The sequence below is a fragment of the Lichenostomus cassidix genome, chromosome 3, assembly GCF_008360975.1.
Source record: "Lichenostomus cassidix isolate B80296 chromosome 3, HeHo_3.0, whole genome shotgun sequence".
Lineage (NCBI taxonomy): Eukaryota > Metazoa > Chordata > Aves > Passeriformes > Meliphagidae > Lichenostomus > Lichenostomus cassidix.
The window spans coordinates 32,686,482-32,713,624 of NC_139483.1; the positions used below are offsets into that span (position 1 = coordinate 32,686,482).

Sequence of the window (27,143 nt, forward strand, 5' to 3'; positions counted from 1 at the left end):
TCACATACATTTTATTGTGTTTTGGAGGAAATTGCATACAATCAATCAGGTTACTCCAACAGCAGGTAGTATGTTTCATGTGTGCAGTCTGATCTTTTGCTTTCCAGCTACTCAGCATAATTCTTAGCAGGATTTTATGCTCTAAAGGGCAACTACAACTATCAGCATCCAAGCAGACATCTCTTCCTATTGAGGTTAATGACACTTTCTGGAAAATTCCTAGCTACCCTGAAATTAGGAAGAGGCATTCTGCCTTTTTGTAAAAATTCAATAATATCTCTGCATCATTTCCTAATAAGAGTATCTGAAAATATTTTCCATAGACAAAATGTACTGCCAGTGTCAGAGAACATTTTCTTCAACACAGAGCTTTTTATTTGTTGTAATTTTTGTCATACATCACCATCTCAAATCTTTTTATGAACAACAACTGAGTGGTTTTGAGTGGAAAAGTTTTTATTCTGAAAAAAAGGTCTGGATTTGCAAGAGAAAAGAAATGCTAATGGAGCCCCAATTGCTATAACAAAGCACATTTATAAAACAAGGCCTGATGGCTGAAGATTGAGGAAAGTATTGCTTAAGGAAGGAGCACAGACATTGTGCTTGAGTGCCAGCTTCCATCTCTGTGTACCTCGCCTCACCTCTGTGCCACGGCACACTGCTCCCAGCCTTGTGCCAGCACAAGTTCCCTCTTGTTACATTGTGCCTCTGGGAGTTAAGATGGCTTTTAGATGAAATATAATGGGCTGAGTAATTTTGGGGAGAAAATGAGACTTCTTCTGTGGTTGAAAATGTGGCAACACATAGGGCACTGCCAGCAGAGCGAGGACACGTATGCTACAGCATGGAGGCAAGAAGAAACAGTTGCAGAAGTGCTGTGAATTGGAGTAGCTGCTGAAGACTTTCTTCCAAAGTAATGGGCTTACTTTCTACTTTTCTGCATTAATATTATCCAGTGCTTTTTCTCTGATGTCAATGCAGTTACATATTTATTTTCCATGGATAGAACTGCACTGAGAAGCAAATATGTTTTTTGAGGGGATCCTTTTGCCCACAGCTATCTGCAATTTCCCCTCCACTTCAAAGCAAGAACTTCCATTCCAAACTACCTTCTTGTCTGTTACAACCCCAGGTTATCAGCTATACAATTAATTATAGTCAGACCTAGCATTAAAACTAGGAATTGAAAAAAAAAATCCTATAAAAACAAAACAAAGAGTCCATATTTCAATCATTAAAAAACAAAAGGAATCAAGGCTTTCCTTGATTTTGGATAGTCCGTAAATGTCTTGAGATAGTACCTGAAAGAAAATAAGCAAGACAGTGAACCTGCATACATAGAGGGAAACTGCACAGTTTCAATACAGCTCAGATGAGGAACCTTAAAACTGCTCCAGACTGCCGTGCTTTCTTTATTTTGGTGTGTTACTCTGCAAAAGAGCCATTTGGAAACTATTTACACCTGGTTATTTAATTAAGTGAAAGCTGATAATACTGTTAAGGTTCTAACAGGCTTAAAGTAGAAATTTTAGGAATTCAGAGCAGGGAACCATATCTATTCCAGAGGACTGCAGAGATTGCAAAGGAAACTTTAAGGAAGGCTCTCATTTCTGAGGCTCAGTAAAAAGAAGTTTTAGCACAGCAGAAGCAGTGATGCAACTCACGTCGGATTAAATGACTATCAGGCCAAGCCCGCTTGACAGGGGCTCCAGCTGACTGGAGCCTTACACAAATAAGCCAATACACCTCCTGTACATAGTATTATATTTTCAGTTTTATCCCAAATCCTGGCTCTGGTCCCCCCTGGCATTTTGTGAACTGCATTCCAAGAGGAAGTAGCAGCATATGGCAAGGAACAGTTTGATACCTGTGATGGTGATAAGCACGTGGGCCAATGCAGCAAAGAGTGAAAAAGGCAAAGGCGAAGGCTGGTAGGGACCAGGTTGCAATGGCAAAACCAAACCATTCCACAATTTCTCCAAAGTAGTTGGCTCCAGAAACGTAGGTGAACAGTCCCCCTGCAGCAAAAGACAAACTATTTAATTTTTACAGTCATCTCCTGCACATGGAAGGTTCTTTCACATAAAATCAGCAGCAGAATACATTCTCTTTCTTATTCAGAGCCCATAGCAGCAACCTAGACACACATCCCTGAAGCTAGTGGAGCCATGACAAAGGGGGATCTTGCACAAAATTCTTGTATAAATACAAGAATCAAGGATGACTCAGAGCATTGCAACGCTTTCACAATCATTAATTTGGAAAATAACTTAAGAAAGACCATTATTAGATTTGAATTATAATTATTAACATTACTCAATTCTTTTATATGCCCTAAAAAATATTTTGTGACTTCACTACCTTTGGGGAATGCAAAATCTGGATCTGTTTTTCACAATATTTACAAGAGCAGGTAAGTATAGGAGGTGAGAAACTCTGGGAGAGACATATCACCATCCATGAAAAGCCAGCAGGAGTCAACACTGAGCACAAGAAATTCTTGGATCCCCATAGATGTTGCTCTACAGAGCTAGACATTTCCTGGAAAGGCAATATGGCACCTTGCATCCTTGGTTTTATTTTTTTCCCCTAGAGTTTACACTTTGAATCTCCCGTTTGCACAGTAAGAAGTTCACTATTTCCTCTTTCTGGGCACAGAGAGGAGTATTTCCTTCTTTGCAGCTGCCTTTTACAAAGTTAAAATCCTCTTCCTTCTCTGAATTGCCAGCCCATTTCCTAAAACCTCTTCTCACAGTTCATGTTTTCCAGATATTCTTGCTGCTTCCCTTGGGCTGTCTGCAGCCAGCTCACACCACTCCCTGCATCTTAGAGGGGCACCTGAACCGAGTACTTGTGCAAGACCAGCTTCTCTGCCATTATTGCCACTTTCCTGTCTATTCAGCCAGAAAACATTATCTGTTCTACTGCCCTACTTCCTTCAAGGAAGTGGGGGATAAGAATATACCTTGAGGAATCTTGTAAGTGACTTCCCCGGGTTTCCTCAGCTGGCGCAGCAGGAGATCACTGTGAATGTTGATTCCCATGCCCAGCAGAAATAAGAGGAGGCCTAGGAAACCAACAAGAAATGGATGAGAAAGACAGCTCTGTCTAGCTGTCCCTACTCAAGCTCATGTGTGAAGTTTGTCTTTGCAGCAGACAAATAGGGATTGTAACATTAGGTGGGCAAATTATTTTTCAAGTGAAAAGATGCATTGCTGCCATGAAGGCTACTGAACAGGAGAAGCATAGGTGACTGGTGACACCAGAGTACTTTCAGCTGAGCTTCCCAGGTGGCCATAGTCACCATTTATTGAACACTCAGTGAGGGACACAAAGTCCCCCACAGTAATGGCTATTACTGGCTGATGACAGCCAGCCACAACTGTGGATGGTACTGCAGCGTAAGCACTGAGCTGTAAGCAAGTACCAATAGTTTCATTTTACTGGTGGAGAAAGAGGAGCACAGAGACACAAACTTATCCAGCACATCACTGGAGCCAGGAAAGGAACCTACATCTCAGCACCTCTCAGTTCCCTGCCAGTGAGGCTGCTGGGACAGAGCTATGGGTGTGTATGGAGAGCAGGTACTTGCTGAAGGATGCTGATATTATCTGGCCAGAGTGATCCATTTTCTATATCCCATTTAACTGAAAACCTAGAGGCACTTGATTGAGACACTCTGCAGGTGACATGCCCTATATTTCATGCCACATTAGACACTGAGAAAACGACCTCTGACAATGACTGGAAAGGAAGGAAGGAAATAGAGGTGGTTTGTTCACTGCAATATATAGAAAAAAGACTAAATGCTAAACTCAACAATGCCAGTAGCAACAGAAAGTTAGTAAGAGTCTGTAGAGGAAGAATATACTCTTTGTTTTTTCTATAATATTTCGAGTACAGCTAATGCTGGTTTTCTTTTTCATTTTTTTTCACGTTAAACATATATTTTATTTATCATGCAAATTAGGCGATGTCATGTTTTCTTTGTTGGGTATGGGAGGTCTTACCAAACAATGTCCAGAATTTTTAATATGTGATGCTGTCTCAAAAAAATTTAATGTGCATCCATGGTCTGAAACAGGGTACAGAGAGTACTTTGGTTAGTTTGTACTTGTCATATCCAAAACATTTCCTTAGACCTCCATGTTAATCTTCATTTCTGTGTTTACATTTAAAGAGCACTCTCTGTACAGAACCAAATCTGTAATGCCATCTAACTGCTCTTGTTCAGTTATTCTCTGAGGGATTTTGTAGGGTGAAATTCAGCTAGGCTATTAAGTCACGGAATATAAAGGAATCGTATTAACATACAACCAGACTGTGCGTGATCTCTAATCTTCCCCTGTGCCTTACATGAGAAAAAAGAGCTCTTTGTCCCTAAAGCCTCATTCACGCTGGGTTTTTGCCCTCCTTTTCTCTCTCACTCAGAATAGCTGCATCAAGTGCAAAACTCCCTGGCAGGGAAGAGAAAGCCTCAGCTTGAGCTCACACACTGCCACTGCTGGGTGCACACTTCTGGCTGAGCAAGGGCACACCCCCATGCACCTGGGGCCTGAGATTGCGTCTCCACAGCCCCGAGCAGCAGGAGGTTCTGGAGTGGTGTCAGTAAAACAAGGCTCATGATTTGACACTAACACATAGCATCATATATCTTCAAAGGGCTGTGTAGCAGAAAAAAAATTACTACACATTTACTTGTTTTATCTGGACCAGCAGGCAGCTCTTATGCTGATTTCCATCACAACAGATTTCACTCACATGTTCAGTGAAGATTAGGGCATAATTCAAAATGCTTACAAATTGCTTGGAGATTAGATCTTGGGAATTACCGCTGTAATTACCTGATGTAAATCTGATGTCGGTGCACCAATCGTTTGGATATTCAGCGCAATAAATCAGGTAGTACCCCTGGAGGAAGCCATTATAGATACAGAATAACATGCCAAAGAAAAGCAATTGCAGTGGGAAAGGTCTGCCTCTAGTGAAGAAAGGATAAATAAATGTCCTAAGGTAGATAAGAAAACAAAGTCAGCACATTGCTCATGATAACACTGTACTTGCAATTTCTCTGCTGTAGGGAAAAAACTTGAACAAAGCACAAAGTCGAAAATAGGTCAATAAAGACAAAAAAATGAAAACAACTGCAACAATATGACCAGCAATTAATGGGAACATGAAATACTACAGATATGTGTCTTTTTCTGGTCCTTCAGGACTTCACACAAGGTGGGAAGTTAGAAAGCTCATCCAGATTCACTGACGCTTTGAGAATGTCTCTCTACCTTTCTCCACATTTCCTGGTGAAAATGAGGAATTCACACCACAAACAGCATTTTCATTTTAAGAACTTGATGTAATGCTCCAGTGGGCCAAGCAAAGATTGGTTGCTGTGGAGGGACATGGGCATAGTTATGTTCAGACATCACTGATTTGTGAGGGGCAGTACCAACTGCCACATTGAGTCTCCAAAGATTACTATGCCACAAACGTCGTGGAGGAGCTTTATGACAGAGAAGACATTCCTGGTCCCACTACAAGACCAATCCCTGAGGGCTTTAACCCATAACAGCAGAGAGAGTTGAAGGCAATATTGAGATCGCTGTGGTTCTCTCACCCCTTGCAGTATAGAGCCTAAAACGTAATCCCTTTTCCCAGCCACTCCCACTTCACTCAGAAAGAGACCCCCATGCATCTCTAACATGCAGCAGCTCTGTCCTGCTCTGCTCAGACACTTCGACATAGAGGCAGAGCAAAGTTTTTGGCTGCTTGAGGAGCTGCTTTGCTTCCAGTCCCTGCCTCCCCTCCACGCATTCAAACTCTTCTTTAAAATAAGAGCTAAAGCCCTAAGTTTAATATGCCAAACACCAAGATTTCCATGCAGCTACAGCACCTAGGGCTTTCTTTGACACAAGCTGTGCTAACGGTAGCATTAACATCTGTGTGAGCAAATAATTAGTGCTTATATAGTTTTAATTTTTATATATGTTTGCTTCAGGTGGGAGTATTCCTCTTGACACTTTGAACGATCCATATCATCCTTGGGAGAGTGAAATGAAGAAGTTATATTCATATTTGGTAAGTATTTTCTTACCTGGCCAATTAAGTTCTGTAAGTGGTAAAATCTACACTCTTAATTTCTTTTTTTTGCCCTCTTGGTCTTTGGATGGTGCTCATCATGCCAGTATATAAGCATTGTTGATAAGTAATTCACATCCCATGTTGCCATTATCAATTTAAGCAAGCTGAGGCATAAAATGTCATAATATTATAAATCTAAATTAAATCATACCACGTCTGGAAGTGAGTAAGCAGAGTACAAGCAGCAACATGTCAATGTATTCACTGCTTTCCAAAGCACGGTAAGACAGATTTCTAGCAATTAAAGAAGCTGTGATGCAGAAGTACTAAATATTTCTAAATATAGTGAAACCTAAGAGGTACAGAAAATATTTTTAAGATAGCGATATCACATTTGTCATATTTATTACAGAATGGAAAGGAATGCTCTTTGGAGTAATGTTACCAATAATCACTGGTTTTTGCCCTTTGGGAATGTGATGCTGGAGTTATGAGTAGGCAAGGCCAGCTTTAGCATTCTGATCTGTTGTTGAAGTCCTATTGACAAATTGGACCTGAAGAGTTACAAGAAAAAGTGTGAAACTTGCAAATGGAGGCTTGGAGAAAAAAATGTATAGAAGAGGGAATGATACAAACCACACAAAGTGAGTTTAGGAGGTGAATTTATACAGTAGATTCGAGTAGGACTGGCAGTGCTTTATCCTTTGTCAAAACCAGTTAGGTTTAAGAGTCTCTGAGCTTTTACAGCTCATGCAAACAGAACTTTCTCAGACCCCAGCAAAGCTGATTGTTTCCATGCTGCTTCCTGATGCTGCTGTTGCAGGATAGAGGTTTTAGGTCCTTGGAAGGTGACTTATTCTCCTTATTCTCCTCTCTCCTAGAGAGGCCACATACATCTCTACCATGGATGTGGTGGACACAGGACAGAAAGAACCTGCACGCAAAGTAAAAGTACAATGGCAGGGGAGCTGGGAGGCACCAGCTTTGTTTAGTTGTTGAGGGAGAAAAATCCTGGCATTGCTGTAGTCCTGCCTCATAGCAGTTTGGACAATCCAAGTCAGGATTTCATCCAAGAATCTTTGTTGTGGAACAAATTCCCCAAGGAAATCTCTGTGGGTCTGTAAAACCAGAGGCCAGGTTCAGTTCTCTGCATCAGAACAATGCCTGAGTAATTTTTTTAATGCAGCATTTGTCAGGTTGTACTACATGGCTATTTGAGGGTGCACAAACTATTCCTGATGAGATTTGAAAAAGCAACACAGATAAAGCAGGAGCGTTGAATAGGTTTAAATATTCCATGCAAGAGTCTGCAACTCTGCTGGAATTATTTTGCAGTGTGAAAATCAAAGGGGGCCTGAAGACCACAATTTTAGAATAACAGAACAAATCTGGCCTTTTGGTTTTAGTCCAATGACAAATTTGACCTTTTACTTTCAGTGCAGTATTGATGACTAATTCATTACTCCTTTATTATCTTTACCAGCCAAAGGCACTGCATCTGACTAAACCATTGCCAACAGCTTCTTTTTAAATGAATGAATAATGAATTATTCATTTTCTTCCCCATCATTTATTTTCCAAAAGAACAGGTTTTGAAGAGAAAATCATTTGACATTGCATCAAATTTCATCTTCAATATATTAGTCCAGCTTCTTGAAAACTCTCACCTAAACCAAGGGAAAGTAAAGGTTTGGTCTTCTTGAGGTGGAAAGGTGGAAATATTTTCACAAATGTTACCATAATCCACTAAGAATAGTTTCTCAGTCCTCCCACGACCAGTCAGTCAGAGATGTTTATGCTCCTGCTGTGTCTTCTCCTCTCCAGGGCCTGGATGCAGTAGGTCAGACAGCAGCAGCTCATTTATCACTCTGGAAACTCAAGGTGTTTTACACCTGGGGCAACTGGGTCACGGGCGCTAAGAATGAGGAAGAGCTGGCTCCCTCCAAGCCTGTGGGTCACCAGCCTCCTGCTGTGTCTGCCACCTGTGCCTCTGCCACCAGGCCTTCTGGGTCTAACCAGGATGAGCAAAGGCCGGGGAATCAAAGATTGCGAGGTGGGCAGGGCTGATGTGGTGCCTTTCTCCTCGAAGGCAGGTGCTGCTCATAACCCAGCTTTGTCCTACCCATGCTGGGGCACAGTCTGAATGCCCTGGCCCATCTCCTGTGACCCTGGCCAGCCTCCAGAAAACAGATATGGACTTCCCCTGACTGGCAATGCTCCGAGTCCCTGCAAGGATTTTTTGGTTCTCCTTGGACAATGCGGGTAGGGCCTGTCCTGGATCCCTGGTGAGGATGAACCAACACACCAAACGGTGCCTGAGAACCACTTGCACATGGCCTGGGCTCCACATGCTCTGGTTGCTCACTTGTCCCACCCAGACATACAAGAGGTGAGGAGGGCTGGTGGCTCAGGTCAGGGCAGGCAGCCAGGCCCCCGTGAGGGTGATGCCCTCAGAGCCCTCCCAGCTCATGTGTGCACTGAGCTGACACTGAAAAACACTGAAACATTGAAAAATGCAATCACTACACTGAGGACCCATGTTGCAGTCCCTTTTTAAACTCCCTGAAAACTCCTTGCTGAGGCACTGTCTGCAGTTCTCACCACCTCATTGGTACCTTCTCAAACAAAGACCCTATCTAAGTCAAAGTGCACAGCTCTCTAGACTCTGCTGCACGTCCTTCCTTATGGGAGGTGTTTTCTCTTTCTTATTTGTACAAATATCTGTATCTCAGGTGATAAGAAAACTATGTGAGTTGTATCACACTAACTACAGACCAGTCAATCCTGAAAGGATTTGACAGCTATCAAACCATGGATTTACTTTTGATCTGTCTTAAGCACGGATTGAAAAGATTGGTGTCCAAACCTGGGGAGATTTCACAGACCAGTTCTACTTGCACCAAAAATTAACATCATAGGAGTTTTTGCCACAGGTTGTCACTGGAATCACATTACCAGGGAGCTGCTGGCACCCTTGGCATACCTGACCATTTGGACAAAGGCTCATATTGTTCACAAACATGATGGACTTCTATTTGGGATGGCTGTGATGCCTTACACAAAGCTTCTAATTATTCTGGAGAGTTATGGATGTCAAATTACACGTCCCAAAGACATTTGCTGCTGAAGAGTCTGCACACACTTTCTGAGCCCCATCCTGTAGGTTGTTTGTGAATTGCACTCTAAGGAAATTTGAAACTTTTACTATTTTTGAGATGTGTTACACTAATTCTCATTGAATATTTGTAGGAGAAAACTGTCAAGTCCACACCAGGACACAATCTGGCACCAAATTTTCCTGCAGCCAATTAAAAATTTTCAGTTATCCCAGAGTGGGTTTAAACACGTGTAATGGGTAAATGTTGAGTTCTGAGCAGCAGGCTAATTTGCTATCAGTTTAAAGGGAAAGTAAAACAAAATACTCCAAAATACTTTCAAAAGTGAAATTAAGCATTTTGACCCTCATTCATCATGATATCTGCAGGTGCCCCAGCATCAAAATGCAGGTAGAACCTCCCCACCTGTTATATTCCTCTCCTCAAACATCCTACCTGAGATGCTTTACCCTTCCCTTCCCCACTTACTCCTATGGACTCTGCAGCAGTCTGAGAATGTCAACAGCCAGGAATATTTAGACAGAGAGAAGGCAGGTTATTAGCAGCCATTTGTACTGTGCAGGGTGGACCATGTCTCTTTTGTTAGGGTCTGCACAGTGAGACATGCTCTGTGACAGACTCAGGAAGAAAATCTGGGCTACACCCAGGTGACATAACAGCAATGCTAGCAGACAGGAATCACGAACTGCCCACTAAGCCTCTGGCAATCCCACTGCATGTGCAGGACAGACAGCAAAGCTCATCTCCTGTATTGCAGTTCTAGCTCATCTCCTGATGTAAGGAAGCTGTAAATTCAGGAGCTGAGCTCTTTTTCTGGAGCTGATGTCCAGCAACAGCTGCCTGAGGAGCTGTGCCAGAGCAAGGGGTGTGCAGTGGCTGTGTGTACCACTGGGTGACCCCCAGCTGCAGGGCACATCTTCCTGGCTGGGGCAGGGAGCCACTCTGTTCCTCACTCCTGCGTCACTGGGACAATGTGAAACCATCAGACAACTGTAATCACTTCCTGGACCGTGGCCCAGCTTGTAAGCTCATCTTAAATCATTGAACGGAGTCAGCAAGGGGAACAAGAGAATTACCTTCTTATTTTAATCATGCAGATTTATTTACCTAGTGATGACTAAAACAAAGTTGGAATGAGCTCTCCTTTCCAAGACATGTGCAAAATACTCTCTTTCCATGTTCCTCTAAAGATCTTTTGGCAAACCTTTGATGGCTATAATTTAAGGAACAAGAAATATAGGTATATTATTGAAAAACTTACAATTCAGGTGTATAAAATGATACTACACCTGTCATATCAGGTTCATTGCTGAGTATTCTGTCTAAAATAATTGGCTCAGTCTAAAATCCCTGGGATGTTTGTGGTTCGCTTCCAAAATTCATCCAACCTGAAGCCTGTTTGTAGAGACAGTCTTTCTTTGTGGTCTCTTAGTATCAGATCCAGGGCTGGATGAAGACTTCTGGCAAGAGCAGACTCATCTTTCTTGGGCAGGAGATACAGGCACATATCTGCTCAAGGGATGGGAGAAGGACTGAGGGAACCCTGGGACAGCTGGCACCATAATTGGATTTCAAGGAGTTCTCAAGAAGAAGGGCAATGGAAAAGAGAAAATCTTGGCAGCACTGATTTAATGCAAAGACATGAGAAATGCAGTAGGATTCAGTGGAAAAATCAGAAGACGCACGCAAGAGACTGCCATAGTGAACCACGGGGGCTGCTGAACTTGTACTGGAGATTATTGAGAACACATTTATTTGAGATAAAAAATAACACACAATATTAGAAAATAATTTATTTGCTAGAGCTGAATAGCTGTGACCAACTGTTTTCATGATACTGAAAGGAAGTTTGAAAGAAATAACATTTCTGTTAAATGTAATACAGAATAAACATTGAAGTAAAGAACTTGGTAGGACTGAAATAAGGGGAATAACCACAGATTACAGACAAAGGCAGATTCTTTAATTAAAAGAAGACAAAGTCTAAAGATTTAGAATTAATATTAATTGTCATATTTCAGGGAATAAATTATAGTCCATTGAAGAGAGGCAGAAGGTAGCAGCTGCTGAGGACAATTGACCACCATTTACTGCATTTTGTTTTGAATGATCTGACACTGGCATCTGCCAAGACAGAATGTTGACTGTGAAGGACCTCTGCTCTAATCCACTGCAATACCTTCAGGGTTTCAAAATGTCTCATGACTCATCTTACATTTTATACAATCTGAACATCTCAAAGATGATAAATTCCCTAGAATAGGTTAGCAGTTTCTTAACACAGCATTTATGAGTAAACTCCAGAGTGGTACTTGCTGTGCCAGGGAGGCAGACACCATGGATGACAGCAGTTGCAGAACAGTCAAAGGAATCAGCAACTGCACTTGACTTGTGGCCACAGAGCTAAATAAAGACTTCAGGTTGAAACCTTGGTGACAGGTCAGAAAAGCTCAATTGCTTACGACTGCAGTTGAATAAAGGGAGGTTACAGGAAAAAATATTTTCAAAAGCATGTGTATCTGATGGGAAAGGCTAAAAATAAAAAGCTTCTTCTATATTACTGTCAATCATTGCTGAAAAAAACCCCCCATGATGCATTTAACCTTGGATAAATTTAAGGAATCTGAGCTATGTAACATTCAGTTCCAACATTATAAACACCTGAACGGGTCATTCTGACCATCTAGAACTAGTTGGTAATGCTTCATTGATTGATATAAATTTTGAGCATGCTATGCAGTTAGCAAAGTAAGAAGGTTAAATACAGTTTAGGGATAAAACTTAGTCCTCTTTATATTTCATATAGATATTATTAGGTATGCTATATTTAATAAAATACAAGTGGTTGGAAAACAAAGAAAGAAAAAGGAAAGGAATAGGACCTTTAAAAGGATATTTGGTTTTAATTAGTAGAGAAGAATTGTGTTGGCTTAACTCCAAGGCAAAAAGTTTTGCTCTTCTAAATTCACTGCAACAGCAGCCAGGTTTCGAAAGCATTTTGCAATTTTGTTTATAAATTCCTTCATTACTTTTCTTGATTTTCTTCCATTATTCCTGAAAATGTCACTAGAAAATCTCAGTGACTACCAGCATCCAGACAGAATCAACAAAGCAGAACTCTTCCTGGAAAAAAGGCATTGAATCATGAAAAGTGTCAATCTTTACTACTGATTTTGCAGATACAGGAACAAAACATTGTACTTCAATTATTAAGCATTTTCTAAAGGGCCACCAAGAACAGAACTGTTGGGTTTGGTGCACTAACAAGCTGCCCCAGCAAGTCACAGTCCATCAGCAAATTACACTCAGTATACATTTATACCATCAAATGTTTCCATTTTTATATAAACTCCAAATAGGTTTGAAATATTCTTATTAAAATATTATTTTATTTTTATTTTATATTATCTAGACACTTTTTCCTATTTGTTTGTATTGTGGGAAGGCAATCAGAATGAGAGCTGAATTAAACAAAGGGAAGAATTGATTGCCCAAAACCAAAGGCAACTGAAACGAGAGTCAGGTGAACCGGATATTAATACCTTTCTCACCATCACTTGTCAAATTGGGCATATTCATTGGAAAGATGGGGATTTGTTTTTAAAGTACTTTTAAAGGTAAAGTGGAGTTAATAGAGCAAAGGAAGTATGTTACCATAATTTCAGATCCCTGCTGAAATCAGTACCATCACTTACAAACTCAGTTTGTCCTCAGGCACTACACAGCCAAGTTACTGGAGTGCAGAATGTACAGCCTGACAGATTTCTTATCTAAACGGTAATACTTGTAACAGCCTCTTTGAGTCCTGTATATCTGGAACAGCAGGAGACAGGACTCATTCCTACATGTAACTTAGGTAACCCTGTTTTCTTGAAATAGGTTTATTCAGTGAAGGAATTGACATAAATTGGATATATTATAGGAGAGGGGTGATAGGAGCAGAAGATGTCCTGTGTCTTGGCCTTAGATTTTTTATACTGTCCCATATGTCAAACTTATAAGTAACTTGGGTTTTCCTGATTTAAAGGATGTTAAGTGAATGCAAAACTGACTGAAAATTTTATCAAGTAATAGTAACAATTGTTCTCTATCAAACTAGGAAGGTCTTTTTAGGGAGATTCTGCAAAACACTCTTCTGGTACTTCTCAGGAGTTTTTTCATTAATATTATGCCTCTGGGGGAAAAATATTTCCAATTTTTGTAGCTGACACAACTCTGAGAGATGCTGAGCACACCAAGAATGAAGGCCAGAGTTTACAGTAATCTTGAAATACTCATTTGATAGTTTTAAAACAGTAGGTTTAATTCAGTAAAGACAATGGCAAAATGCTACATTTAGCTAACACCAAAAATAAAAGACAAGCTGAAAAATGGGCTGGATAGTGGAGGGAATGCTGGTAGGTGGCAAACTGAGCATGAGCCAGAGATGTCAGGCTATTGCAAAAAAGGCAAATGTTAAAATGTGTTGTGGGAATGGGCATGTTGTTGGAGACACCTGAGGTAATCTTTCTCCTTTGCATGGTATTATTAGGAACTTAAATGATACACTGTACAGCTGAGCTCAGCACTCTGTAAAAGACAATGAGAAAGTGGAAGCAGCAAAAAGGACAACTGTGTGATCTAGGAAGTTTGACATGAAGAACAGCAAAAAGGACAACTGTGTGACCACAACTATGTAGTCTACGAAGTATGACATGAAGAAAGACTGAAGGAATCAGGGCTTCTTAAAATAGCTAAGAGAAAACCAGAGGAAGACATTATAGCAATCTGCAACTGTATAAAAAGCTCCTGCAATGAAGAAAGGAGTAAAACATTCTCCTTTTCTACTGGGAATACAATAAGAAGCAACAGGCCTAAACAGCTATGTAGAAAATGCAGCTTAGACATTAGGGAAAGACAGAGAAGCACTGGAACATACTAGAAATCTCAATAAACAGCAATTGTTACGGACAGACCAGACAAATGTCCATCAGGAATGAGAAGAAAATTTGAGAAGAAAATTTGAGGACTGTATGTGGCCAGGAACTGCCTGGGAACGGGAATTTAAAGCTATTTTGGTCAGAGAGAGGCTCTGATGAACTCAGCACCAGGCCAGCTATCACAGTTGAAATCCTAATTAAGCTTGGTCCAGATTTGTACTTTCATGATGATTAGAGGACAGAACTATTTGTATGGGGATTAGAGTTGAACTTGACTAGATAGATTGGGATGATGACAAATGAGCAGATCTCACAGTGCTTCACGATTACCTCTCCTACTTGATAGTATCTAAAGGGCAGCAGTACTTCGAGATTGTGAGAATATTTGTTGTTTTATCTCAGCAGTAGTGTGTCAAAGCCTTAGCCAGCCAAAGGATGCATTTCAGCAAGGTATCTCCCTCTTCCCTACTTCAGAAATCATCACTGGATATTAGTGAAAACAGATCACTTTGTTCCTAATGCTAAACTGTGGGTGTCTGCCAAAAGCGTGAAATACATGTCAGAGTAATTCTATCAGTCACTATGCTATGCACTTCAAAAAGTTCCTCACTGAAGCAGAGAGTTCTAAGAGTTCACAGAGGCTGAGAACATGAGCAGAACAGAAGGATACATCTACATGAAATGTGGCACAAAATCCAAGGATGCACAGATCTGTACTCTTACAACTGCACTTACCAGATGAAGTGTCATTATTTTCCATGAGTTGTCCACACGGGCCTGAGAAATGACCAAAGGAAGCCAGAAAACTGGCAATCTGTGCTTCTTCAACATTAAATCTTGGTCAGACTGTATTCAACCAGCATACACTGGACTCTAGCACTGCAACTAAACTTGTAGGACACATTACTAGTAGTTTTACTCTTGACTGGCTCTCCCCACTCTTGTTGTTTCTTCATTTTCTCTTCTATGCCTGAACTCCTGCTCTGTTTCCATTTTGCTTTTCCAGTCTCCCTGGTGTTGTTCTTTCTTTGTCCTTCCATCTTCAGATCCTCACCCCTGTATGGCTCTTCATGGCTCACAAAATTGTTAGAAGACTGAGGTTGTAAAAGAAAGTGGTTTCTCTCAAGCTCTCTTTGCATGAGGGAGGAACAGGCTGGGTGTCAGGTGGGGAAGGGTTTCCAGCACCAGTCCCTAGGTGGGAGCATGTCTGCCCTCAGGGACCCATAAGCATGCATTCAGAGGCAGAGGCAGAATGCTCCCACAGACAGTGAGTAGGTTCCCAGCTGCTCTGCTGGTCACCCTGAGTAGCTGTGGCTGGCAGAAGAAGTCACAGAGCAGGAGTGATGCTTTGGGGCTACAGGAGACTGAGGCACACACCTAAGGACAGCGGTGTCTGAGGTGACAGCCAGCTGCAGGAGCCTGAATCTCAGCACATGAGATTTGACATTCTGCCACATGAAGTAGTTTGAGATTGTAAGGTATGTATTGCTGCTAAAAAAAAAAAAAAACAAACCAAAAAAACAATAACCCAAAACCAGACAATCTGCCCCATAAAACCAAAAACTGCGTGTGAGAAAACTGAGGTTGTAGCATAGTTTAGTTTAAAGCAGTTTCTCTGTGTTTTATAAATGGTTTCATCAGAAATAGTTGGAAGTCCTGCCTCTGCTGAGAGTGCTTCTTTCACCATGCAGCAGGATACTGGTAGAAGAATTTTTGATGATTTCACCACAGTCCACTGGGTTCATAAGTGCCTCACTGGATCATCTTCTTCCTTATTTGTTATAGGCAATGAGATGCTCTATGAAACTGAAAGATTCAGCAGTAAACCTCTGCAGCAGTTTAGACCTGTTATTTATCGGGAAAGTTTTCTTCATAACTAAAATGGCCAGAAACACTGCATCCACTCTTTTTTCCAAAATGGTGGAAAATTTAAAGATTAAAACTGTAATTTCTAAACCCTTAAGGTCACATTTTGAAGAACATTGGTTGAAATATCTTACATTTGGAAGGGTAATAATCCAAATTTCTTCTGAACCTGCGTGATCTCATGGAACTCATGGCAGTACATACACATAGAGAGGAACAAAATTTGAAGTGACCAGGTCAGGTCCTGAGTGTGTGCCTACATTAAAATGATCAGAGGACTTAGAAGCCTTTTTTTTTTTCCTAAGGAAAAGCTGCTGTGGCTGACTGAGTCATAGTCATCTCTGCTTCCTCACACAATATGTCAAAAGATTTCCTGACACTGAAAGCTGCTGAGTGAATCACTCAGCACAGTGTCAGTATCATCTCTTCATACCTGCATACTGCCCTCTCACATCATGACCTTTTCCTTTCCATTTCTTCTCACTCCTGCCCCACTACTGCCCTAGATGTTTTTAACAGCTCTCCTACTTGTGCCATCCTGTGCTCTGTCACCTGACCTTTCTTTCTCTTCCCACCTTGTAACCCTGACTGTAAATCTCACAGCAATTTTTATTTCTCTGCATTCAAGACAAGTTGTGTTTCCCTAATGCATGTTGCCAGAACTCCAGCTAGGAGACCACTTCTTCCCTGTTGATTATCCTAGCAGCCAGAAAAGTCTTGCTCTGTCCTTACAGTGCCAGCTTAGACCATACTTGGCTGGATTGCAGGCTTGCATGCTGTGGCCCTGCTTATAGCCTCAGATGAACCAGAGGAACAGACTCTAAAAATGTTAACTGACGACCTTTCTGTTTGAACAGATACAAATGCATTTCTCAGACAACTCCGCCAAGTTTAAATTGCTTTCCCTAGGAAGAGCCAGAGACATGTCTCACTTTAGTAACCTAAATCTGGGCCAAGTTTTAAAATGTGAATGTTTTAATGGTTCTTTTTCTAAAAAAAATGTTCTGAAGAGAAGAAAACAGGCAAAAAACCCCTCCATAGCATAATGTAAGTACTTTTCTTCCTCTCTGTCATTTTTCAACGTTTCTTCCTCTGCTGTCCTCAGGAGCAACAGAAGTTTTATAGACGCCCATGCATTGTCCTACCCCAGATGTGTGACAGGAGTCACTGAAGGTTTGCTTAGGACCACACTGTCTGGAGATATTTCCATGTGCATCTCTAGCAGGAAACCATGCAGATGTGCCTATACTGCTTTGGGTAGCCCAGCTAGCTTACTCAGAACTCCCTGAAGCATTTCTGGCAACCCTGAATAATGGCATGATGACCTGGATCAAGGAGACTTGGCTTTGCAGGAAAGTCACAGAGCCCATGACTTTGACACACCTTTAGTGGTATGTCAAAGTGCTGCCTCAGGTTCTGCTTCAGCATAGTCCTGCCTGGGAACTGGTTAGTTCCTTAGCATCTTCCCTAGGCAAACCCTCTTTCTCCAGTAGACAACACATCTGTTTGCAGACAACCTTGAAAAGGTGACATTTTCCAGCGATATTTCTGGGAGGTAGCCTGCCAGCATGGCAGGTGTTGGATTAAGTTGGTGAACTGTAGCAGTGTTATAAGAAAAATGGTATCTTATACATGGCTAAAGCTGACTGTGGGTGCTGCTATTCTATTGCATGTTTAGAAAGAGTAGTTAGGAAGGAGGAGGTCAAATGCAGCTTTCATCAAATAGGACCTTTTTTCACTGTTGTTGAAGGTCACATTTGGATACACCTTTCTAGGAGTGGTGAAACTTTCTGCCCATCCTTAAGTATTAATACAGTGGCAACTGGTGCTTCAAAAGTTCACAGCTAGGTAGAATTTAGCAGGCTCTTAAAATAAATTTGGACCTATAGAAAAAGATATTTTTTCTTCTTCTTCTGAGTTGACTTTTCCCATTTTCGTGCACTGAATATTTTAATCCAGTTTTCATTTGGTTTGTTTTGTTGTTGGTTTTTTTTTTACAAAACAATTTCATTGCTCTTGTTGTATCAATGAGATGTTGCAAAAATAACTAGAATGTCAGCTGAGTGTTCAGCAAAGAGTAACACAGCTCTTACATTCAAATGGGTGTAGACATACATGAATTTAATTATTTTACCAAATTCAGTCTAGAGCACCCTACTAATCAATTTATCTGCCATATTTAAATCTATTGAGAGAGAAAGAAGGACACTTCAGGGTGTATAACCGAAGAATAGTCTATTGATTTAAGTTTGAAAGTATTTCTTTGCCATAATACTTCTTGACTAAAATTAATTTTGAAGGAGATACCTAGAATATAACTTACATCAAGGGAAATAGGTGTAATGTCTGGGATGGACACTGAATTATAATAATACTACTAGGAGGTTATTTCACAATTTTATTTGTGTTAATGGAGCTCCATAAAACTGGCAAATTACCTAATTATATAAGCTTTTGTGTATGAAAAGGGGCTTAATAAAGTGCGTCCTTTTGTCAAACAGTATTTATTCGCTTAGTGAAAAGTGATACTTCCCCCATAATGGCTGCCTCTCTTATGACAAGATATCAAAAACCCCATACTTGGGGATCTTGAAGGAGCAAGATCCATCACAATTTTCCCACTGGGCACATAGAATGAACCTTAACACTTTCTCTTGCTTTTTATTTCTTACTTAAAAGAGTAGGCCCAATAAGGGAATACTGCAGACAACCCATGATTAAAACAATTAATTTTCTTGTTTGGTAAAAGCATTACTATTTTCAAGTAAAACCATTTACAGAAACTCCTCTATATAATTTAATTTTTTTCTCTCTCTCTGTCTTAGCATAACCCTTTATAATGCTGCTTTTCTGATATCAACAGCTGGAATGTGGCGATACAAATCCAGATCTTTACATCCTCGTCAATCTTACCAAAGCTCAGTGGAGTTTGGAGCTCAGAATGTTATTGTCCAATGAGGATTTAAGCTCACAGGATAGCATGTGCTTTAACTTCCTCAGTGGACTCAAACGTTACACAGATGAGATCAAAGGAGCCCTCTTGAGCCTTGGTGACATCCTGGTGGCTTGGACTTGTGTCTCTGCCCTAGGACTGCAGTTTGGACAGTTCTCTGCAGAGCAGCTAGGGCTGAACACCCATGAATTCATTTTGTACTTAACAGCAATAGTGAAGTCTCAGAGCAGGCATGAATATTCCTGCATTTAATGGCCCTTCTCTGGGGATGACACTAATAAAACACTTCCATTACATGCTCTGTGTATATGGTGGCTCCCTTTATTTTTGGAGGACAGAGTATGTATCCCCTAAATGGAGCTCAGGCCAGTGGGCTGACTGCAAGAAAAAAAAATCTTTGGAACCCTAAATTGTAATATCCATGAACACATGAGCATACAAAACCTTCCTGAATAACCACATTAGGGAATTACAGCCTTAGGTTGCAGTAGGAGCAATGGGTATGATGGGGAATGGAGAGCAGGGACATGGCACACAATAATGCCTACCTGGGAAAAAGCCTGGAGAAAAAATACAAGCCCACAAAGGATTGTAAAGCTGCCTGGTAATAAGAAAACAGCACAAAAGGAGTGGCATCAGATATAAAGATACATTTAAGAGGCATGATGTCTTGAAAAGAAGTGAAGAAAGATAAAAGTCTTACATTATCTCTGCAGGAAATCTTCCACAGCAAGAGAGTAAAGGAAAAATCACATGGGTACAATTTGGGCTGGGCAAAAACTACAGTTTCTGTAGTTACCCCACTTTCCAGTGGGAAAGGAGTGTATAGATAGGATTATTTGTGCTAATTGTTTGTAAGGCGATCAGATAGTATTCTATTTTGAGAGCAGAATTAGGAAGGTATTTCATAATGCTAGAGAAGACTGCAAGGAACAAACTCCACACCAGCACTGGGTACATGAGCATTTTTCAGTTCTGAGGCAAAGCATATAAAGAGATGTTTTTGTTGGCTATTAATACTTTGAGGAACCTGGATTTTCACAGAAGAGAAGAGATTACATATATTAGCATTACTGAAATACATTGGGATGGCTGGGGAGAAAGGAATATACAGAAGAAGCAGAGCAAATGGCCAGCCTCTGTTAGGGATATCGCTGACAAATCTAGAATTACTGCCAAGTCCAAACAGCAGGAGAGAGGATGCAAATGTGTTACTGTGTAGCTGGTGAAGGCCAAAAGAATCTGGTCATGGTCTATTCCAAAACACCAAGGTGAAGGAAAAGAGAACAGGATTCATAACTTGTCAAATACCGGCATATTTTGTATTGGGAGATTAGAGGTCTAAAGAGGCCAACAAAAAAAATGTCTTTAGTTATTGACACTTAATAATTGTGACTGTATAGGACCAAATGATAAAATAACTATTTCTATGGAGAGAAAAAAATTATATCTGGATGGGATTTATTTGATCTGGTGGTTATTATCTGGTCTGGTTATATTCACTGCTAGCAAGAAAAGTACCACTTAAATATATAGATATCCTTCAAACTTAATCTAATTTCTGTTTATCCACTTCATGTTTCAAAAAAAACCCCACTAAAACTCCATATCAACCAATACAGAATACACCTAAAACTTATGAGCAAATTAATTTATAAGTGACCTAGTCATTTGGAGCCTCCATCCATCTACTTTTCTCTGGAGGCTTGAGCTGCTTTTCTTACTGATCACAAGTAGGTAGTCCTACTTGGAAAAGGAGCCAGTCCAGGTATGTCCAGGTAAACACAGCACCTGCCTGACCAACCAGGCAGTACAGGCAGGCTTAAAAATGGACCACGTGCAGCATTTTCTGCACTGTCAGGGGAGAGGGAGAGTCTTTTTCTTTCTCCCCCAGCTTAGTTTCAGAGAGAGGGGAACTGGCCAAAAGTAGTGTTAAAAACTTTTTCAAGGATGCTGTTTTCAAATGCTACTAATTTCTCATTCCCTTGCCAAAAAATTCTGCTTTTCCTGATCTTTTTGGAAAGATGATACTTTGCAGAAAACCAATTACAGCCCCACCAAAAGGATCACCTTTGGTCAGAGGAGTTTGTGGATCCAGCTGCATCTCAAAGAGCAGCCTTACTTAATGTCTTTCAGATTCATCTCAGTGCACTTCAGAAATGAAAACAGCAGTTTGGTTTGTTAATATATTAACAGAGTAAAATAGAAAACAGAGGTTTGATTGATTGAAAACAAGGTTGCAAGAGAAGAAAATAAATAAATAAACTAAATTCTAGGTGACCTTTGAAACTGAAATGCCTTGTAAATTGCTTGTGCCCCAGCTATTAAGGGCAGCATAGAAGGGGCAAATGCACCACCTTCTCTTTTACACCCCTATCTTCAGGGTTAGCTTTGTTAATCAGTGAGACAAGGCCTTTCCTGTTGCCATGGCACATGGTGGCATCTCCTCTGCTTCCTCACCACTCTGTCTTCCTCACTGCCAAGAGAAATGCAGCATTAAGATTTATATGGAATTGGATTGCAAATGTTTCCTCTCATCACCTCATGTTATGTTTCCCACCTTTGGTTTTTGAGACCTGACTGCAAAATGGAAATGCAGCTAAAGGGTTTCTCCCTGCCACCCGAGAGCTTCCACTGGCATTCCCAGTACAGCCCCTCCAGCAGAAAAGGCTGTGTTACAAACCACATTTCAAAGTGAAATACTTTGTAAGTCATTTATCACAAGTGTTCCTGTACGTACATCTTACACCACTCATCATTTTCAGTTCATGACCAGCTTTCCACAGAGATTGCATATACAGATGGCAGACTTGGCAATCGTTTCTTTTCTCACTTCTTCCTTTTCTCTGCCTTCCCACCCCATCACTTTTGGAGGTCCCTACCATCACAGAACCTACCTTGTGAAAGTGAAGAAGCTATGAGCTTACCTAAAACTGATGCAAAAACTCAGATTTAGATTTTTTCCAGATAATTCAGATTTTAAGAATGTTATCTTTAGCACCAGAGAACATTTGAATGTGATGAAATTCACACCATGCTGGGGTAATGAAGCTCACATTAAGACACAAATAGCTGGCTAACTAAGGAGAGCAGCCAAACAGGCCAGGGTTGGGATTCCTCCCTTCCATCTCCTCCCCTCAGCATAGCAGCAGCAGCCTGCCTTCAGCCCTCCCCGAAAGCCACAAAGAGAGAGGCTGCTGCCTAGCGGTGGCAGAGAAAGGCAGAAAGCGTCCTGCTGTCACGGTTCACCACGGGGCACTGGAAAAGGCAGGATGGAGGAAAGGTCCCCTGGCTCTATTCACCTCCCTCTTGAATGCTTTCAGGCAGCAAATCTCTGTTCTGGGCAGCACCGGGGGAGGGCTGGCTCTTTGGCCAGCGGTGACCATGTCCTTTCTCTGTCAGCAGTGGCTGGATGGGGACATGGCACCTGCCAGAACTGACTCACAGGCTCGTGTAGACAAGCAGAGAGGTTCTCTAAAGTCCTTGTCAATGAGGTACCATCAACATTAAACAAGTTTCCAGAACAGGGTTAGAGTGGTCCTCTCAACACTCCATCATACGCCTCAAGAACCTGACAATAAATCCAAAATGACCACTGATTAAGCTGGCACATGGTATAAATTCTAGGCAACAGGTGAATATTAACGTGGGGGGACAGCATTTCTGAGCAATGTGCCCATACAGAAACGTTGCTTTAAAATCAAAGAAATATGGTGATACAAACAAAAACCACTTCTAAGGAGTGATAGATTGTAACCTTGGTTACAATCCTGGTTACACCAGCTCCAGAGTGCTCTAAGTAGCACGGAAACACAGGGTGTCCTTCTGTGACTCCAAACAGAAAAGCACTCTCCCAGTCTGTAAACATGGGAGAAGCATGGGGGAACAGGAAAGTAATGCTGTCTCTAGACATGTTACTACAACTCTGGTACTGTATTATACATCACACACTGATGTCTTCATTTTTAAATGGATATAGAAAAAGAGAAGAGGGGAAAAAAGCCACAGAAATTATCAGAGGACTGAGGGGGGAAAAAAACCTGTGGTTCAGTGACATTATAAATCATGTTTAGGATACCTCTGTTCAAATAAAAAATATTGTAGCTATTTGACTCCATGTCCAAAAGCAGGAAAAGTTAATTATGTTGGCTTAAACCTGTTCCTAAATTTATGAAAAGGTAATTTTATCCTGACCAACTTCATGTTGGATGAAGTATCATGTGTCTGCACCACTCTAACTCTGTGTCAGATCAGGTTATGTCTTGCTCCCCTATATCTGGCATAAATCCACCACAAACCCATAAATTCAGCATAAATACCATATCATGTGCAGAATTATGCATCAGAAATGCGATCATGTGCTCCTATATTATCTGGGCTGATGCTGACAGAGGACTTGACAGCTCTGTAACAAGCAAATGAAAACATGATCCCGTTACTGTGTAAGTGATATCATGGTAAGAAAATACTGAAGGATACTACAGAGGGCTTTAAATTAGTACAGGGTGGATAAAAAGAGCAAGGCCCAGTGGGAGAAAATCAAGACTAGTCAAATTTAAGCAAGTCATTTTAAACCTGCTAAAGTAAGGGTAGAAGAATTCTGAAGATAACACCACCAAAGAAAACACTGGGTTTCTCCATTTTAAAAAGTGATGGATTTTTCATCTTCTGGGGTCTTCAGATGAAGACTGGAAGTTACTCTGAAATATGTGCTTCAGTATAAAAGAAGCTACTGGGGCAACACAGCTGGTTAGAACATAAAGGAAGGTAGAATAGCTGGACACAGTAGTCTTTTGAAAATCTATGTTTTTCCATTATGGACTATATTGTCCTTCTGAGCATACCTCTAATGAAAAGTTCCCTTCCTCATGTATGTTTGCTATGGTAGATGAGACAAAATTATGAATTATGAAAGCTTCCCTGTGGAGAGAAAGAAGTCACTAAATTATGCAACAATGTACAAACAAACAGTTTCATACACAGAGGAATGCTTGAGTACAGATATCAGATGATCAGTACTAAAAGTAGGAGTGTATTAACAAAATACATTATAATTAAAAGTGGAATAGCTTTATTAACCTCAAAATTTTATAGTCAGAAAATGCAGTAGGCTACATCCATTAGATAAATGCAATTTTATTATTGATTGATTTTATGCTCTAATCATTATCCTTGCATTCAAATTTAATCACAAAAGTATTCAAAACTGTTGTTACATTATTCCAAGTAACAGTAATATATTAGGGGAGTGGGGGGTGGGGGGGAAATCAAGCTAGAGCCTGACTGTTATATCAAACTATTGAAGCTCTTTTCAAACATTTGAATGTATGGCAATGAAACATTCTAATCCAGTGTGACCAGTACCCCTGGGTAATATGGTTTATCCAATGACATTTTATAGGCAAACAGCCATGATATGCAAGTGTACATAATATGTAAGTGCACTTCTTTCTACCCCTTTTTCAGCACTGCAATAAGGCAGCTTGCCCACCAGCACTGTCACCAGGATGCAGTGGCACTGAGTACAGAACAGGGAAGCTTAATATCCCATGACATACTGCCTAGAAAATCCAGGAGCTGCAAGTGGACTTAGGCTGGAGCTGATGCTGGATGGCAAAACCTGTGAGCCCCCAGCGGTCAGGAGTGCCTCTTCCATTGTCCTCTTCTTCCTCCAAGGACTGAACAAGCCCTGTTCTTTTAGTTAAAAGCTTGATCCAGATTACAGTTATTGTGTCACTTGCTGATTGCTAAGAATTTGACCCAGCTTTCAGAGGGTCCAAGAAATGAAACAGTCTGGGTAGCTAAAAAGTCTAGAAAAGAAGAAAGCTGCATGAATTCTGTTTAACTGTAAGCTATGCTAATGGCTAAAAAGTTACCTATAACAATAAACTATCCTAGCTGCTAGAAATTGTAGATAACAATTAGCTGTGCTTAGTATTAAAATTTTAATATTATCTGTAAAGTTCTAATTATAACCACAAACATGTGGCCACTGGTCATTCTACCACGGACCCCTCAAAGAACCTGCCTGTTCCATAGTAAATTTGGAAAAGAAGCCTCAGGCTCAATAGATGTATGCATATTGGTAGGGTAACATTTCTTTCAGTTGTCTAGTGGCGTTCGTTGATAGTTGTGTTTCTCAAACAATCAGAAATTCTTGATAATAACAGAATGCATTAAACCAAATTTTGTATAACTATGTATAATCAATGCATCTAGCTTTCTGGAAGCCAAATATGTTATAAGTGTATTCTCCAGCAAAGACAATGGTAGTGATAACAAAAATATCTCTAAAATAGTCTTTTAGCACTGTAAACCATTCTCTGTTATTAATTTCTCAACAACAGCCTAGAGCTGATATCCCTAAACTATCTGTAGAGACACTGCAACTGGATTTTCAATATATTGATTTTGGTTGAGTAGCAAATAATAATTTCTGATCAATATTACAAGAATGTTTTGTATTTCTGTGAGGCAAACAGAAAAAAACAGAAATAGGAATTGTGAAAATAGCAAATAAGGTCAGGAAAGGTTTTGCCTCAGAAGTTACATACCTTTTTACTACAAAATGGCATAACATTTTCACATGCACTTCCCCCTTGTGAATAAAAGCCATTTTTTTCCATAAACAGGTAACCAAAATTCAAATTCCTCATAAAAGAACTCCACAGAAAATGGAAGTGGAGCAAAAGATCTGTTCCGGTGATATTCTCCAGAACCAAGTCTCACTGATTGCAGAACCAAGTGACAATTGTAGAGCTATGTCTTTTCAAAGTTATCACCAACACTGGATCAAAACTCTACTATTTCTTTGGGCTCCTGATTAGTAAATAGTGCATTTATCAGAGTTACAGCATCCGTTGAGTCTGATACAAGGTTTCTAAAAAGAAAATGTATTAAAAGAAAAAGAAAAGAAACAGCATAAATCGGTACTTTGGTAGCAAAAGAGAATGACGAATTGAGCATAAAGAACCAACTTCGGTGCCGTGGCACAGCAAGCCGCAGCGACTCTGTTTGCCCCGCGCTGGGGGCAGAGCCATGCGCTGCCCCGCTCCCCGCGCTGCTGCGGCTCTGCCCTCGGCCATCCTCTCGCATATTCCCACGGCTGGATTTGGCGGCCGGCGGCTCTGCTCCCGGCGCTGCACATGCGGCGCTTCTCCTGCCCGCAGCGAGCGCTTCCCAGATACCTTTGCACAATATTTGGATAAGTTTCATCCAAACCTTTGCTCCAGCTTAGCGAAACCTTTTTTTTATTTTTTTTTTCCTCCCCCTAAGAGAAAAATTCCAATCGTACATCCTCTCCCCTGCTTCAGGCACCCGAGCACCACCTGCTCCTTCCCCCGGCGGCAGAGATGCCCACCCTGCCGGGCCCTACGCTTCGAGCGGAGCGCAGGGGCGCGGGTGTCCAGCCGGACGCGGGAGGCAGCGATGCTGCAGGCAGGACCTGCCCCTGCCCCACCGCCCGCCCGGCTCCGGCCGCGCCCGTTCCCGCGGCTCCCCTTGCTCTCGAGTTTCCCGAGCGAGGCGCGGGAGCCGTGCCCGGCGGCGGTACCTGTAGAAGTAGTGCCAGCAGAAGAGGCAGCAGAGCAGGCGGCAGCCGAGCGGCTCGAGGCGGGGCGGGCTGCGCAGCGCCAGCAGCAGCGCGGGCACCAAGAAGGAGGGCAGCTCCTGCAGGAACCAGGCGCAGCGCGCCGGCAGACGGCCCCGCGGCCGGCACAGCCGCTCCTCGTGCTTCCCGTAGCGGGACGGCACCCGCAGGTACAGCGAGAGCTGCAGCAGCGCCAGGGCGCCCAGCAGCGAGCTCAGCGCCAGCACCAGCCCGGGGAAGCACTGCATGCTCGGGGGCGGGCGGGGGCAAACAGCCCTCGGCCAGCGCCAGCCCCGGCCTTATTAGAGCCGCGGCCGTCACCCCGCCCCGCCGCGCTGCCTCCCAGCGCCCGGGCTCGTCACAGGGCGCAGCCCCCCGTGCCTGAGCGGGCGAGGCGCCCCGGCTCCCTCCATCCCTCCCTGCCGTCCCGTCCAAAGGGGAGTTGTCACCCTGCATCCCTGCCATTCCTCCCGCTCAGAGGAGAGCTGTCCCTCTCCATCCTCCCTCCCGTCCCGTCTAAGGCGAGCTGTCCCACTCCATCCGTCCATCCGGTACCATCCAAAGGGGAGCTGTCCCCCTCCATCCCTGCTATCGGTCCCACCCAGAGGACAGCAGTCCCC

At 41.8% G+C, this 27,143-nt stretch overlaps 1 protein-coding gene across 1 annotated transcript; it reads right to left on the minus strand.

Annotated features, from left to right (window-relative positions):
* SRD5A2 (steroid 5 alpha-reductase 2) lies at nucleotides 1-26,840 on the minus strand. The gene is made up of 5 exons (XM_085055199.1): nucleotides 26,488-26,840; nucleotides 4,845-5,008; nucleotides 2,966-3,067; nucleotides 1,868-2,018; nucleotides 1-1,301 (listed from the first exon to the last, which is right to left on the minus strand). Exons 1-5 carry the CDS (start codon nucleotides 26,769-26,771, stop codon nucleotides 1,235-1,237), a joined length of 768 nt encoding a protein of 255 aa, XP_084911325.1. The 5' UTR covers nucleotides 26,772-26,840; the 3' UTR covers nucleotides 1-1,234.
* Nucleotides 26,841-27,143: the final 303 nt, after the last annotated feature.